Source organism: Dendrobates tinctorius, unplaced genomic scaffold (assembly GCF_039654945.1).
Source record: "Dendrobates tinctorius isolate UK_male_01 unplaced genomic scaffold, ASM3965494v1 ptg000075l, whole genome shotgun sequence".
NCBI classification, from domain to species: domain Eukaryota; kingdom Metazoa; phylum Chordata; class Amphibia; order Anura; family Dendrobatidae; genus Dendrobates; species Dendrobates tinctorius.
In genome coordinates, this window is record NW_027361743.1 from 19,549,458 (window position 1) to 19,566,309 (window position 16,852).

Consider the following 16,852-nt stretch of genomic DNA (forward strand, 5'->3'; position numbering starts at 1 on the left):
AATCTACATCTGGAAGATCTACTTCCTGCAGCCACGGGGCAGCAGCAGTGATTTTCCATGCTTCTTTAGGTTTTTAGTTGTCTTATACATCACCTCCAAGTGAGTGCTACCACCACTTTTCACCCCCTTTTTACTTTACGGTATTGCCGTATTGTTTGTCCTTCTGTCCTTATTCAGATTTCCTTAAAAGTAGCATATCGACAGAGCAGCACAAGCCCTAAACATATGCAAGTAGTCTCTTTGAAGAAGATAACAGAGTTCTTTGTACCATCTTGGAGGTGACAATACTAGAAGTCAATATTGACCCTTTTAAGGGACATGACTTAGAACATAAAGCCAATCCAGAATCTTCTCTAAAAAGCAAAGATTGTATTCTGCAGAAAAGAGTTTTTGGGGCTCTAACCTCTCATCAGTGCAAAGTCGGAGGCTGATTGTCTGGATGAGTGGTGGCCTTTGTCAAATGTCTTGGAGGGGGGAGTACTGTTTCTTCAAAACAGCTGTTTTCAAATGGAGGTAATTTCCTTTGGTGTGGCTTTATATCTTCAGTCATGTGACAAGGCTCTTTTAAAGAGGTTGTCCACTACTTTAACATTCAATGTCTAATCGGTCAAGGGTCCAACACTCGGCCGATCAGCTGTCCTAGGATTTGGCAGCCGTCATCAATACTAAAGTAGTGGACAACCTCTTTATTATTGGCTTTTAGGATCGTTACCACCAGTAATTGGCACTAGAGACCCTTCTCTCTTCCTCACGCCAATGAATACTTGCATAGTTTTTTCCCAGGGAGCATTGCCTGGCCTATAGGTCTCCCTCTGCCTACTAGAATCTGTCCTCAAATAGAAACACTCTAAGCTCAAAACAGACACGATGGTGTAGGGCTTGCTTGCCCAACATTTAGTACATGTACCATGGTGACAGAACCCCACAATTTTTTAGCAGCGGGTAATGGAGCGGAGCCATTACCACTATCAAAAACCTCATGTGAACACTATTACCATCCATGTTGTTTCACTTATAGTTGATGTCATACATCTTTAATCACAACTGGCATGGCACTAGTTACTAGAGAACCATGGAAATGTAGTCTATAGCCTGAAAAGAAAATGGTCGTTCAGTAAGGAACATCTGGATCAGTTCTGATGTAGTGAACACGGTTAAGAAATGGTAGATGCCCTGTTCCTGTCACTTTTCATTACTGAACATATACTGACATTATACTCCCAGATGATTCAGAACCAGTTCAGCTACATGGTATAAGGTGGTCTTCAGAAATGGCGGAGAGCAAGTGTCTACAGTCTGCTGTAATGTAAAACAGTGTTGAGTCTACAACTGTGATTGGCAGTGTCTGGGAGGGAGGAGTGAAAGGACACACCCCTAGAAATACTCTGAAGACACGCCCAGTTAGTCTGCAAGCAGAGATTTCAAATACTGCGCTCCAAAAGCAACAAATGTGAATATACCTGAAATGGAGTGACGCAACACAACATGTAAACGCGCGGCAGGCTAAGAGGAGCTCAGGGATGTTTACAAGGTATTTGACATAATTTTTTAAGCAACAGGTCCTCTTCTTAAAAATAATGGGGGTAGGTGGCCCATCATGTGGATGAATTGTGGCAGCTGTTTAATCACAATAGTTAAATAAGGTAACTTTGAGGAATATTTTACATAATGTGCATATTATACTATTGTTCTGTAACTACATGTGTTGTGTGTAATGCAGCTATTACAGTACTGGACCTACACAAGAAATGTAATGTTAATGGCATAGCACATAGTCTGATAAGGCTTGCTACATATGAAACTGAAGGCCTAAGCAGCAGTAGTGAGCAGTGTAGCTGTAAATCCAGCACGGAGGTGAAATAAAACACTAGAAATAAGTAGGATCATCTCGGTCTCTCTGTATCAATCAGTCTGCTTCTCCTTCCCCTCTTCATAGATTTCAATAGACAGCTGTAATGTGACACATCAGTGAGCTGGCAGTCTGTCTTGTTTTGAAAAAGATGGATTTTAGTGTCAATGAAAAGTTCAGGAGGGGGGAGGAGAAGTGTCTCATAAGAGAAGAAAGACATTGTCTTTCATTGTCAAAATGGGGTGAAGTTGTACAAGGTGTGCATGTTTAGTTGTTGTTTTTTTTTAAATTTCCTGGCCATTTTTTTTCACTAGGTAAATCAACATAAAAAACTCCCAGTACTTGGAGGAGGATAACTGCTTTCATGTCCTGAGTTATGTCAGCAATTTCCTAAGAACATTCTTTGCCTTCTATACCATGTTTCTTTGGAGTTAGCTTTCATAGTTGGAAGCTGAATAATTTCTTTATAAATGTTTTTATACATTGTGGCTTTTTTTTATACCCCCCCACCACACACATAACACACGAGCCTTTTTGCGCATTTTAAAAAGCAGTGACAGCTCAGATGAATGGTCCAAGTTGTTTCCATTAGGATTTTATTATCCATGAAAATGTTGTGGTTGTGGAAATGTAAATCCGAGCAGACCTGTAACCCCACATGAAACGGAGCAGCTGTTGGGGTTAGAAATCAGAACTACAACCCCCTGCATTGTGACAACAGATTGGTCACCCAGTGCATAGCCGACCTCCAGTGCCGTCCATATATCCACCCCAGAATTCATTGAGCAAATCCTCTCCAGAGCCTGTACTTGCATCTAGGTCCAAAAAGGGCTTCAGCTCCAAAACGTAACAAGACTTTAATGGTACGTGGACAAGAAGTGCAGAGGTTTTTCAAGATTAAAAATAGGCTGCATGTTATAAAAGTAGCGATATATATGAGATCTTAAGAAATCTCATGCACTCGAAGGGAACATCCACACATTTATGCTGTGAAATTAGTGACTTTTGCATGGAAAGAATGAAGCTTGCACCCTAACTGCATAATTTCCGCAGCAAAATCTGAAGTGGTATTTACAATGATAGCATTTTTGCTAGCAGATTTTCTGCACCCATTAAGTAAAATAGGTTGCATTTTTTTTTGTAAAATAAGCTGCATAAAACATTCAAAAAACTCATTGTGGGAATGTAGCCTGTGGCTATGTTCACATGCAGCGCTTTTCTTCTGCAGCCAAAACCTTCACTTGGCAGTAAAAACTCTGCATTCAAACAACTCGTTTTTGCGGCTTTTTTTGCAGCACTGTTTGGGTGCAGATTACATATGTGCTTTGTCTTCAGTACACGTTTAATAAAGCTCGTCTGATTCAAGAAAAACGCTGCGAAAAAGCTGCAAAAATGTTTGGGGGTTTTTTGCATCATTTTTTCACTTTCTCATTGCTTTCTATGGGTGAAAAAATATGCTGCAAAAACAATAAAATAATTGACATGCTGAATACTTAAGACACTGAAAATCTCAAAATTAGTCAAGGAAAAAAAAAAAATCAATTGCAGCCGAATTTCTGCACCAAAATGCTGCAATGCTACACACGTATTTCAGTGTTTTTTTTGCTGCTTAGACATGCGTTTTTGGTTCAGAAATTTCTGGTTAACATGTTCCAGTGTTGTCAGCACTCACGTTCCCAGGACTCCCGTGAGGTTGTTATGTCACAAGAGCTTTGCGCCCAATCAGCGAGTCAGTTGTCGTATTCAGACGTATAAGTAAGGCCGGGATCACACATGCGAGAAACTCGGACGAGTCTCGCATCTTAATACCCGGCACTCGGGAGCGGCGCGTGCGGCTGCATGTATTTCTATGCAGCCGCACGCTCCACTCCCGAGTGCGGGCGGCAGTGCCGGGTATTAAGATGCGAGACTCGTCCGAGTTTCTTACATGTCTGATCCCGGCCTAATCAGGAGGAAGTCAGAACTTTGGCTGGCCATTCACTTCCTTTTGATTACTTATACATCTGACTGGGAACAGGACTGACCCCTTTAAGGATGTTCTGTCCTCTGAATATAGGGCAGCATGTTGTGTTATGTGCTCTGAATAAAGCAATCTGTTTGTATTATTGCTGGGTTAATTATAGCACCATCTAGTGGTGGCTGAATTTATAGCTGCGTCTTAAACAGCATTCACAGCCTGTGCCTTTAACAGAAGCAATGCACTTTGGGATTGAAGCAATGCATTGTGGGAACTAAGCAGTGTATTCTGGGATGAAGGAGACTCCATTTTCCTTTTATGGATCTCATAGGACGCACATGTGAATTTTGTCCTCTTGTTAACCTTTGTTTTCCTGTGACTTCTCTACTTGAGACATTATCTGGTAAAGCATATTTGGTAAGGATCAGTGTTTTCTTGCAATGCAGTGATTTACAGAGGTGTTATTTACTGTCTAGCAGCCAGGAAATGTCATTAACCGTTTAGCTACCAGTTCACAGTGAATGTAATCAGGGACTCATCTATTTTCATGTAATGTTTGCATCACTGTACACTTTTTATAAATGTGTTAGCTGTGTTATCATCTGCCGAATACTTACCTATGTCATTTAGTTTTACCGCGCATGTTCTATACTGTTCACCAATAAACAAGTTAGACTACAGAGAACAGTCTGCTTATTTGGAACACATAACAGTGGTTTATGCTGAATGTTGAATTGCACACCGTGACAACGTCTATGAAGGCAGAACAGTAAAACAGATGCCAGACGCCTGCGATAGTGAATTCAGGATGTAAGGGACCGCTATCACCCAGACTGCTCCGCATAGGGTACTACAGCAGCCGCCATACAGCCACAGGAGACAAGTCCAGGGCCCAGTAAAACAGATGCTAGACGCCTGCGATAATGAATACGAGTAAAACGGAACCGCCGGTTGCACGCGGTGATTGCATAGACTGTACAGGATGGCTAACACCCACACTGCTTCGCATACAGGTATCACCCCAGCCGCCATACAGCCACAGAACACTACTGTAGCCCGCCGTGCATAGACTGTCTCCCTCTAGTGTACTCAGCAGTACGAAGCTAAGTGCTCAATGTCTCGAAAAAGCACATCCTCACTGAAAACGAGGTCACGAGCAAGCTCCAGCAGGTCGTCATTAGCAGACCTCGCTGCCGTCGCTTGCGCCGAAGCCGAGGCAGCCAAAGCAAGATCCTCATTCGCTGAAAGAGAGATGCACTTAAAGCTGAGACAGGCGGAGCAAGATACGGAAACCACACGTCTGCAGGCAGAGAGAGAAGCGGAAACCGCACGTGTCCAAGCTGAAACCACACGTCTGCAGGCAGAGAGAGAAGCGGAAACTGCACGTTTGCAAGCAGAGCTAGAAAAACTTGCGGCAGAAAAGGAGACAGCAGCTGCAATAGCTAAGGCAGAGTATTTGGAAGCTATGAAGGATCCTGATTGTGACAGACGCAGCAACATTCCCGGACCAGATCTAGAGCAGCAAGATCCAGCGCAGTGCGTCGCAGAGTACATCCGTCAACATTCCAGCATGGATGACAGCCCTAACGCACCACATCGGCCAGCCTACACCGATTAACAGCAATCCAACCCCGAACTTCACTACCATAGACAAAGGGACGTCCAGCACAGAGATGTCTACCACAGCTATTGTTCCACAGAACAGAAGGCACAGCCTCCACCCAGACTGAAAGGGACACTCCTTGCATCAGAAAGGTATTATACAGACAATCCAAAACCAGAAGCTCCTTACAGGTATGAGGATACACCACACACACAGCATGACAACAGCACACCAGCTCGTGTTGACACTGACCCAGCCACTATGAACCTTGTGAAGTTCTTTGCTCGCCGGGACCTAGTGAACAGGGGACTTGTAAAATTCACAGATCGAGCTGAGAGCTACAGAGCATGGCGAGCCTCCTTCCGGAATGCCATTAGAGACTTAGATATTTCTAGTAGTGAACAGTTAGATCTACTGGTAAAGTGGCTTGGGAACGAGTCCGCTGAACACACCAAAAGAATTAGAAACATTAACATAAATTACCCACACATAGGCCTCCGTATGGTGTGGGAGAGACTTGATGAATGTTATGGGTCAGTAGAAGCTAATTGAAAATGCTTTGTATAAAAGACTTGATGATTTTCCCAGAATAGGAAATAAGGGTTATCAAAAGCTTATGGAACTGATGACTTGTAAATGGAGGTGCAGGTTGCTCAGATGGAAGGAGACCTACCAGGGTTGGCATTCCTGGACACCGCCAAAGGTGTCAACCCAATTGCTCAAAAACTCCCTTACAACCTACAAGAGAAGTGCATCAGTAATGGGTCCCGTTACAAACAGACTCATAAGGTCTCATTTCCCCCTTTCAAGGTGTACGTAGACTTTGTTACTCAACAAGCAAGAGTTAGAAATGACCCCAGTTTTGATCTTACTATGTCATGTAGCACTGCCCATGGTAAAACACCAGTGGCAGTTCACAAAACTAATGTTACTCCCACAGGTTTTCCTTACAGGGCAAGTAAGGCCTCCCCGGAGGAAGACAAACCTCAAGATCTCAGCAAACACTGCCCCCTACACCAGAGACAACATCCTCTGCTATAATGCAGAGCCTTCAGGGAAAAGTCTCTAGAAGACCACAAAGCTTTCCTCAAAGAAAACAAGATATGTTTCAGATGCTGTGCGACGACCTCGCACTTCACTAAGAACTGTGAAACCAGTGTGAAATGCGAGGAATGTGGTAGCGTGGAGCACAACACAGCCTTACACTCTGGAGCGCCCTCATCGCAAGTAGAAGAGTGCGGCGAAAAGCCGATGGTCACCAACGTAGACACTCCAGTAATCACTTCCCAGTGTACAGAGATCTGTAAGGAACTTGTAACAGGAAGATCCTGCTCGAAGATCTGCCTTGTCCTCTGACAAGCGAGTCACTGAGATGAGGCAATCAAGGTGTATGCAATCTTGGATGATCAGAGCAACAGGTCTCTAGCCAAGTCCTTTCTCTTCGACACCTTCAACATTACTGGCCCCGGTTCTCCTTACTCCTTGAAAACATGTGCGGGTACTGTCGAGACGGCGGGGAGAAAAGCAACTGGGTTAAAGGTAGAGTCTACAGACGGGCAAACCTGCACAGCCTTGCGATCAATACTGGAGTGCAACCAGACTCCCGACAATAGGTCTGAGATACCTACGCCAGAGGTAGCAGCTCCCCATCCTCATCTGAAGCGTATAGCCCATCTGATACCGGAACTGGATCAAGAAGCTCCGATCGTCTTACTCCTCGGAAGAGACATATTACGAGTCCATAAGGCTAGAGGACAGATTAACGGCCTACAGAACACCCCATATGCTCAGAGACATGACCTGGGATGGGTCATTGTAGGAGACGTCTGTTTAGGTGGAGCACACAAACCGACTTCAGTCAGCAGTATGTTCACTAATACTCTAGAAAATGGACGTCCGTCTCTCTTCCAACCATGTAAGAGTAGCTTCCTGATAAGAGTTGCCACGCAATGCTCCTCTACCTTGTCCGTTAGCTGATCCTTCCTGTGAAGACCACGCACGTGACGTGGATCAAGATCACATAGGGTGCACAGTTTTCCACAGAACAAGAGAAGACAACAAGGTAGCAATGTCCATAGAAGACAGACTGTTTTTGGACATCATGGATCGAGAGATAGTGAGAGATGAGTCAAAGAGTTGGGTGGCCCCTCTACCATTTAAACCCCAGAGGCAACGCTTACCCAACAACAGAGAACCTGTCTACGGTCGATTTGTCTCTCTCAAAGGCAAATTTCAGAAGGCACCTGAAATGAGAGAGCACTTCTTTGCCTTCATGGAGAAAATATTTCAGAATGGCCATGCAGAAATTGCACCTGTACTTCCAGATTCTGAAGAATGTTGGTATTTACCTATTTTTGGCATGTATCATCCTAAGAAACCTGGTCAGATAAGAGTAGTATTTGACTCAAGCGCCAGATATGAAGGTGTCTCGCTAAACGATGTCTTTTTGTCTTGCCCAGATCTCAATAACAGACTTCTAGTACTTCTTCGCTTCCGCAAGGATGCAGTGGCATGGCTGACATACAACAGATGTTTCATTGCTTCCTTGTCAAGAAAGAACATAGAAACTATTTGAGGTTTTTCTGGTACCGTGATAATGAACCCTACAAAGACATCGTGGAGTATCGGATGAAAGTACACATCTTTGGGAACGGTCCTTCCCCTGCTGTCGCAATCTATGGTCTTAGACATTCAGCCAGAGAGGGCGAAGCAAAGTACGGGTCGGATGTTAGATCATTTGTAGAGAAGGACTTCTACGTGGATGACTGCTTGACATCCACACCCACAGATGAATCAGCAGTTAGTCTCCTAAAAAGGACACAAGAAATGCTCGCTTTGTCCAATTTGAGGCTGCACAAAATTGTTTCCAACAGCCAAAAAATGATGGCAGCTTTTCCCTCTCAAGATTACTCAACTGATCTGAAAGATTTAGATTTAAACACAGACTCCCTTCCCATGCAACGGAGCCTTGGTTTGCTCTGGGATTTGAAGAGAGATGCATTTACCTTAAGGATCAACGAAGAAGAAAAACCTTTCACGCGCAGAGGCGTCCTGTCCGTGATAAACAGCCTGTACGATCCTCTAGGATTTGTAACCCCTGTAACTATCCAAGGTAAAATGATGTTGAGAGACTTCACCCAAGAGATGTCTGAATGGGATGATCTGCTTCCAATGGAGAAGAGAGATTTGTGGGTAAGATGGAAGAAATCTTTGGAGGCCTTGTCAAATCTTTATGTGGCATGACCATATGCTTCCATACCATGAACAGAAGTCAAGATGGCTCTGTTACTTCTGCGATGCCTCAACCAAAGCGATTGCAGCAGTAGCATATCTGAAGACTTCTGACATTAAAGAACAATGCCACGTAAGGCTTGTTATGAGTCGGACAAAACTAGCGCCAGTCCAGGAACACACTATACCCAGACTGGAACTCTGTGCGGCTGAGCTAGCAGTAGTTAGCTGAACTTATCTCGACGGAAATGGACCTGGAAATCAAGGACGTTGAATTCTACTCAGACAGCAAGGTAGTGCTTGGGTACATTTGCAATGAAACTCGACGCTTTTATGTTTACGTCAGCAATCGGGTGCTAAGGATCAGGAGGTCCACTTGCCCTAAACAGTGGCGATATGGGTCCACACACCACAATCCTGCGGACCACGCAACTAGATCTGTTGATTCAAGACACCTTAAGGACACAACCTGGTTTATGGGTCCTGATTTCCTATACCGTTCAACGCCTTACAGTGAAAAATCAGACACCTTTGAACTGGTAGACCCAGATGCAGATGAAGAAATCTGCACTCAGGTATCCGTTCTTCTAACGGTGGCTTCAGACAATTACCTCAAATCCCACCATTTCAGCAGGTTTTCAACCTGGAACTCTCTTGTTCATGCCATTGCTTGCTTCATTCATGTGGCTCAGTCTTACAACTCAACATCACCCACCAGTCAGAAGCCTTGTGAAGGATGGCACCACTGCAAGCACGTCTTTACTGCTCCAAACCTGGAAAATGCCAAGAACATGATCATTCGTATCATACAACTTGAGTGTTACGCCAAGGAAATAGACAACCTCAGCTAGGGTCAACCCATTTCTGGCGAGTGTCTTGAAAAAGCTTGATCCAACCAGTCTTACTCCCGCCATGTTACTCCCAGAGCTCCACTGGGAGAATTCAGCAACAAGGACCTCTACAGACATCAATGGAGACAAGTTCAAAGTCTTTCTGGGATAGATGGAGAAAGCAATATCTCTCCAACTTACAGCCTAGGAAGAAGTGGCAGATCGACAAGCCGAACATCAAACCCGGTGATATTGTGCTCATGAAGGACAGTCAGACACATCGAAATGAGTGGCCTCTGGGCCTCATCACCAAGGTATTCCCAAGCAAAGATGAGAAGGTGCGCAAGGTCGAGGTCAAAGTGTGGAAGGCTGGGGAGAGTAAACTATTCCTCAGACCAGTTGCGGAGCTAATTCTACTGCTTTCTCCAAAAGAGCCTGTAAGTGGCATCAGTTGATGCCAGGCAGGGAGTGTTCTGCCTCTGAATATAGGGCAGCCTGTTGAGTTATGTGTTCTGAATAAAGCAATCTGTTTGTATTATTGCTGATTTAATTATAGCACCATCTAGTGGTGGCTGAATTTATAGTTGCGTCTTAAACAGCATTCACAGCCTGTGCCTTTAACAGAAGCAATGCACTTTGGGATTGAAGCAATGCATTGTGGGAACTAGCAGTGTATTCTGGGATGAAGGAGACTCCATTTTCCTTTTGTGGATCTCACAGGACGCACATGTGAATTTTGTCCTCTTGCTATCCTTTGTTTTCCTGTGACTTCTCTACTTGAATCGCTATCTGGTAAAGCATATTTGGTAAGGATCAGTTTTTTCTTGCAATGCAGTGATTTACAGAGGTGTTATTTACTGTCTAGCAGCCAGGAGATGTCATTAACCGTTTAGCTACCAGTTCACAGTGAATGTAATCAGGGACTCATGTATTCTCACGTAATGTTTGCATCACTGTACATTTTCTATAAATGTGTTCGCTGTGTTATCATCTGCCGAATACTTACCTATGTCATTTCGTATTCCTCGTAGTTTTACCGCGCATGTTCTATACTGTTCACCAATAAATAAGTTAGACTACAAAGAACAGTCTGCTTATTTTGAACACAGAACAGTGGTTTATGCTGAATTGCACACCGTGACAACGTGTATGAAGGCAGAACAAAGGAGGTCGTGATTTAGTACGCCCATAGCAACATATATGTACTAGGTCTACAGCCGGAGGCTCCATAGCTACTGAACGGAGCACAGTGAAGAGGCAAATCGGACTTAAACCAAGTCTAAATCACATTTTCCATTTTTGTAAAAAATGTCCCAATGGTAAAAACCTCTTCAATAAGATGTGAGCGACATTCTAATAGAATTTTCTCACAATCAAACACACTTTTCTATGACAAAACATTCTTTTAAAAGAATATTAGGAAAAATATGATTACAGGCCCTAAGCACAACTATGGCCTTCTCATCACGGGACTTACCACTGCTCGCACTGCCCTCTCTTCCATCTCGTCGACTACGGGCACTGCCATCTCTGCCAGATTTCACACGCTGCAAAAGAAAAGAATGGCAAAAAAATGCAGACATGATTGGATGCATAAATTAAGGAAAGATATTCATTTATTTATTAATTGTATATCTGAAAACATTCTTGTCTCCTCTTGATCCCCGACCCCCTGATGGATACAATGATGTGTGACTGGTCCCAATAGCATAGAATGGGATCTGCCTGGCTTTGGGGAAGAAATGATATGTGGTGCTGCTTCCCATCAAATATAACAGAATGTGCAATCTCTTCAACCAATGGCCGCAAATAAAGAGCTAGCAAAACTGACATGTTGGCAAGATCTATGCAGCCTGGAAGAGAACGAAAACGCTTGCGCAAGCCTTAATATGAAGATTTCTAGAAATAAGATGAGCATTTGCAGAGGAAATAGCTTTTACGTGGAATGTTGGCTTCAATTCGCGGAATATAGACCACGCTGTAAATTTATTACATCAAACCAAATGTTTGTCTCTACAGAGGAATAATATATTTCTGGATTCAGAATTTAAAAACACCTTTATTTTGGCCTTGTAGACATAACAATAGCAAAAAAATAAATAAAAAACACAACGAAACAAGTGTGCTTTTTTTCTTATATATCATGGATTATTATTATTTTTCTTAACGCTAATGTTCTGGCATACTTGCATTACTATCCAGTATATCAGTTAGTGTATTAAAGGGGATATTCGGGACTTTAAAAGGAAAAAAAAAATTGTGCTAAGCACTAACAGATGGGTAGTTGCTACCTACCTGCCTGTTGTGCCCAACGCCGTTCTCCACCAGCACAGAGCGGTCAGAGACTGGCGCTGACGTCACGTAAACAGAGAAGCAGTTTCTTTTGCTGTTGACAGGGCGGACTACAGGTGTCATACTGATTGACAGTTGGTCTAATTGGGGAAGCCAGCAGTCAATCAGCATGACGCCAGTAGTCCCGCCCTGTCAACAGGAAGAGAAACCACTGCTCGGTTGTCAGGGAGCAGCTTGACGTTGTAAGGGCATTCTGAGCTGAGGTGGGCCCTTACAGCTGCCTGCATACTATTAAATGGGATATCTGGGACTTTAAAAAATAAATAAATAAATGTACCTAAGCACTAACAGAGATGTAGCTGCTAACAGAGGCAACTACCCGGCGCCAGTCATTAACCGCTCCTGCCGGGAATATGGTCAGACAGCCCTAGGGGTGTCGAGAAATATCAATGGGGCCACTTACACATCAGCTGGATCCATCATAAGACAGATCGGCAGAGGGTGGTAAATCACAGGGAGATTAGCAGATTTGTTTCAGATATAACATTTTGAAACAAAAAACAAGGGGCCTTATGGTGCGTTTACACTGAAAGATTATTGAGGAGAAATGCTCCTAGAAACGCTTGGTTCATAATCATCTTGCAGTAGAGAGGCTGCCAAAAAATAATCTTTCTTGGCAGCACATTGTCCTGTGTAAATAAGATTTGTGCTGCCGAGAACACCTGCACTCAATGTGCACTGAGCGATCTATTACAGATGATTCATTGCGCATCATTTAGCGCAGTTTGTCTGTGTAAACAGGCATTTAAACGACAGCAAATCTGTAAATATTCACCCACTGGCGGATGTTTAGTGTCACCGGTCGGTGCGTGTTGGTCTCTCGCACTGAGCGATGAGATCAATGTTTGCTGCATTCGAAAGACTAAAAAAGATGAGAGCAGAGGCTTCTGGTCTTGAGTCAACATCAAGATAAACAGGACCTTGGAGCTCTCCAGACATGTCAGATTTTGTAAATTTTTGTACTTTCTTCAATAGTAAAGCATCTTACACTGGGCAGAAAATCCTCTGTAATTTCTCCTGGAAATATATAAAAACTGATACCTGGAAATTCCCTTTCCATCTGCCAATAAGCTGTGTATAGACATTGTATTAGAGTGGGGCCGTGAGTGGATGATCAGCTCCTTCTTTCTAGTTATACAGGCAGGTTTTCTTGTGAATTCTATGGTGTACTGTACACATCCTCTGTGCTCACATCAGAGTATGTCTTTATTGAAGCCCTCCTCAAAGCTTCTCACTTGCATAGAAAGCTATGATGCAGTTGTCCGTGTGATGTCCGACGGCCAGAGACTTTTCTTGGACCCATACATTAACCCTTTCGTGCCAGAGCCTGTTTTTGCCTTCGTGACCAGGCCAATTTTTTCAATTCTGACCAGTGTCACTTTATGAGGTTGTAACTCTAGAACGCTTCAACGGATCCTGCTGATTCTGACATTGTTTTATTGTGACATATTGTACTTCATGATGGTGGTAACATTTCTTAGATATGACTTGCGCTTATTTGTTAAAAAAATCAAAATTTGGCGAAAATTTAGAAAATGTTGCAGTTTTCAAACTTTTAATTTTTCTGCCCTTAAATCAGAGAGTCATATCGCACAACATAGTTAATAAATAACATTTCCCACATGTCTACTTTACATCTGCACAATTTTGGAAACAATTTTTTTTTGTTAGGAAGTTATAAGGGTTAAAAGTTGACCAGCAATTTCTCATTTTTACAACAAAATTTACAAAACCATTTTTTTTTTAGGGACCACCTCACATTTGAAGTGAGTTTGACAGAAAATACCCAAAAGTGACACCATTATAAAAACTACACACCTCAATGTACTCAAAACCACATTCAAGAAGTTTATTAACCCTTCAGGTGCTTCACATGAATGAATGGAATGTGGAAGGAAAAATTAAACATTTAACTTTTGTTCACAAACATTTTACTTCAGAACCAATTTTTTTTATTTTCACAAGTGTAAAAAGAGAAAATGAACCACCACATTTTTGTGCAATTTCTCTCGAATACGCCGATACCCCATATGTGGGGCTAAACCACTGTTTGGGCACACGGCAGAGCTCAGAAGGGAAGGAGCGCCATTTGACTTTTTCAATGCAGAATTGGCTGGAATTGAGATCGGACGCCATTTCGCATTTGCAGAGCCCCTGATGTACCTAAACAGTGGAAACCCCCCACAAATGACCCCATTTTAAAAACTAGACCCTTTAAGGAACTTATCTAGATGTGTGGTGAGCACTTTGAACCCCCAAGTGCTTCACAGAAGCTTATAACGTAGAGCCATGAAAATAAAAAAATCATATTTTTTCCACAAAAATGATCTTTTCGCCCCAAAATGTTTATTTTCTCAAGGGTAACAGGAGAAATTGGACCCCCAAAAGTTGTTGTCCAATTTGTCCTGAGTACGCTGGTACCCCATATGTGGGAGAAAACTATTGTTTGGGCACACGGTGGGGCTCGGAAGGGAAGTAGTGCTGTTCTGGAATGCAGACTTTGATGGAATGGTCTGTGGGCGTCATGTTCCGTTTGCAGAGCCCTTGATGTGCCTAAACAGTGGAAACCCCCCACAAGTGACCCCATTTTGGAAACTAGACCCCCCCAAGGAACTTATCAAGATGTGTGGTGAGCACTTTGAACCCCCAAGTGTTTCACTAAAGTTTATAACGTAGAGCCGTGAAAATAAAAAAAACATTTTTTTTTCCACGAAAATGATTTTTTAGCCCCCAGTGCGAGATCAGAATAGAGGTGGCGCTACTATGTGCCAGGCAGCGATCTTATCACACAGTAACGCTGTTTCTCCTCTGATCTCCTGTCAGTGCGAGATCAGAGGAGACGTGGCATTACTATGAGTCAGATCGTCGGGAAACAGCAAGCTTTCCCAGCGAGCTCTCTCATTTGCTGCTGTGACGCTGGCGTCATCAGGACCTGAACCAATCAGGTCTCGATGAGGTCAGGGGTCGCAGAAAGCATTGTGCGCCGGGATCTCTGCATTATAAGGTATGTGGGGGTCCCGGGGGGTACAAAACCGCCGACAGGAGATAAACGTTGGCGCTGCACAAAGCCCAGCAAGTGCCGACGTTTATCTACCGTTGGCGGTCGAGAAGGGAAGACCTATAAGAGACATTGTCTGCCTCTTTACAAACTTACTGGAAAAATGCAGCTTTGTAGCAGACTTAGTTTTATGCTGGACCTGAAATTTAAGGCCCCTTTACATTTAGCGATGCACCAGCGATCCTGACCACGCTATGACCCGGTCAGGATCGCTGGTGCATCGCTTAAATGGTTGCTAGTGAGCTGCCAAACAGGCAGATCTCACTAGCGAGCAGCAGCGATCGGCGGTCGCATTTACCTTTCAGATGTGGCGAGGGTGTCCGTCTTCCACCCGCGTCCATGGTTCGCTCGTCGGCGCCAGCAGGAAGCCCACGACGAGAAATGGACCTGGCCAATCTCGCGCGATCAGCGATAGCCAGCGGGGGAGCCGGTCGGAGGTAAGTATCACATGTAGCGATATCGCTAGTGATATCGCTGCTGCGTCACAAAATCGGTGACGCTTTAGCGATATTGCTAGCGATATCGCTATGTGTAAAGCCCCCTTTAGTTTCATTGTTATCTGTCTTAGTACTCATTTGTGATCAATTTATCAATTTCATTGATGTTGTAACAGTTTTTAGTGCAAAAGCCTGGATGACATATCACGGTCTCTCATAATCAATTCCTTATGCTTGCAAAATGTGTTTTTCATCTCTACTTTAGCAGACTAAACAAGCCGAGTAACTCGCTAGACTCATTCTTATTAATATTAAAAACCAGGGCTGTGGAGTCGGTAAGCCAAACCTGCGACTCCGACTCCTCAATTTCCCTTACACCGACTCCAACTCCGACTCCACGACTCCGACTCCCACACATATTGCTTATATTTAAGTGAAAAATTTATTGTAGTACAATGTGAACCTCAGACATTTAATCATTTTTATGATCCCATAATCAAGATATTTAGATAGAACAGAATATATATTGGTGTACTACCCGGTTTTCATTCTTTTTGGTACAGATACGATATGGATAGACAGATATGGATAAATGGATAGATAGAGCAGATTTCTAATCTGCTTTTGCTATTGAAAACATTATCTATGAGCTCAAAAACCTTTCAGGTGATGCGGTTTTTTAAAAAGATGATCAGCTTTTGCAGCTGAAAAACGTATCCTCAAAAAACACAGGAAAAACGCTGTGTGTGAATGTAGCCTTAGATCAGGAATAGAACAGCCATTTATAGGACATTTCATAACTTTCCCAAATTCCTATGAAAAAATATTCAGCACATCCTGCATTGAATTACTGTACCCAATTTATTATATATTTTAGGAGTCGGAGTCGGTCCATTTTATACCGACTCCGACTCCACCAAAATGAGCACCGACTCCACGACTCCGACTCCACAGCCCTGTTAAAAACAGGAGCTAAAAGAGGCACTAAACCTAGAATTAACAGTCACAGACTAAAGCAAATATTGAACTAGACTTCCTCAAAGCCCCAGTCTTGTAAAAAGAGACACAATTGTTTAACAATATTTTTATAGGTTTTGAAAATAAAAGAAACCAGATTGTCACAATACAAGAATTGTATGGCAACAATGAATTACATGGTTTAATAACAAGTCATACTGAGAATGACGATGTGATCAGAGGCTGCTGTGACAATAGAAAGCCCATGACAACTAAGAGACTACATGATCTCCAATATTGCTGGAAACGTTAAAAACGGAAACGCCATTCAACCACGTCAAGGTGCGCCTAAATATGGGTGGTCCCTATCGCTAATGTGCTACCTCTCCATGTGCTAAACCATCAGCATCTGAATGGGAAGTGAAAAACAGGATTTTTGGGTTGCTTACCGTAAAATCTGTTTCTCGGAGCCTTCATTGGGGGACACAGAAACCATGGGTGTATGCTGCTGCCACTAGGAGGCTGACACTATGTATAGAAAAAGGTTAGCTCCTTCTCCGCAGTATTAACCCCACCGA

The 16,852-nt window shown here is 43.2% G+C and overlaps 1 protein-coding gene across 3 annotated transcripts in view; it reads right to left on the bottom strand.

Moving 5' to 3' along the window:
• IFT88 (intraflagellar transport 88) overlaps nt 1-16,852 on the bottom strand; it is a 141,777-nt gene that overhangs the window by 4,437 nt on the left and 120,488 nt on the right. For all 3 annotated transcript variants that reach the window (XM_073583056.1, XM_073583055.1, XM_073583057.1), the window contains one exon: nt 10,948-11,017. In XM_073583056.1, coding sequence (XP_073439157.1) covers nt 10,948-11,017 — 70 coding nt within the window. The remainder of the gene's footprint in view (nt 1-10,947; nt 11,018-16,852) is intronic.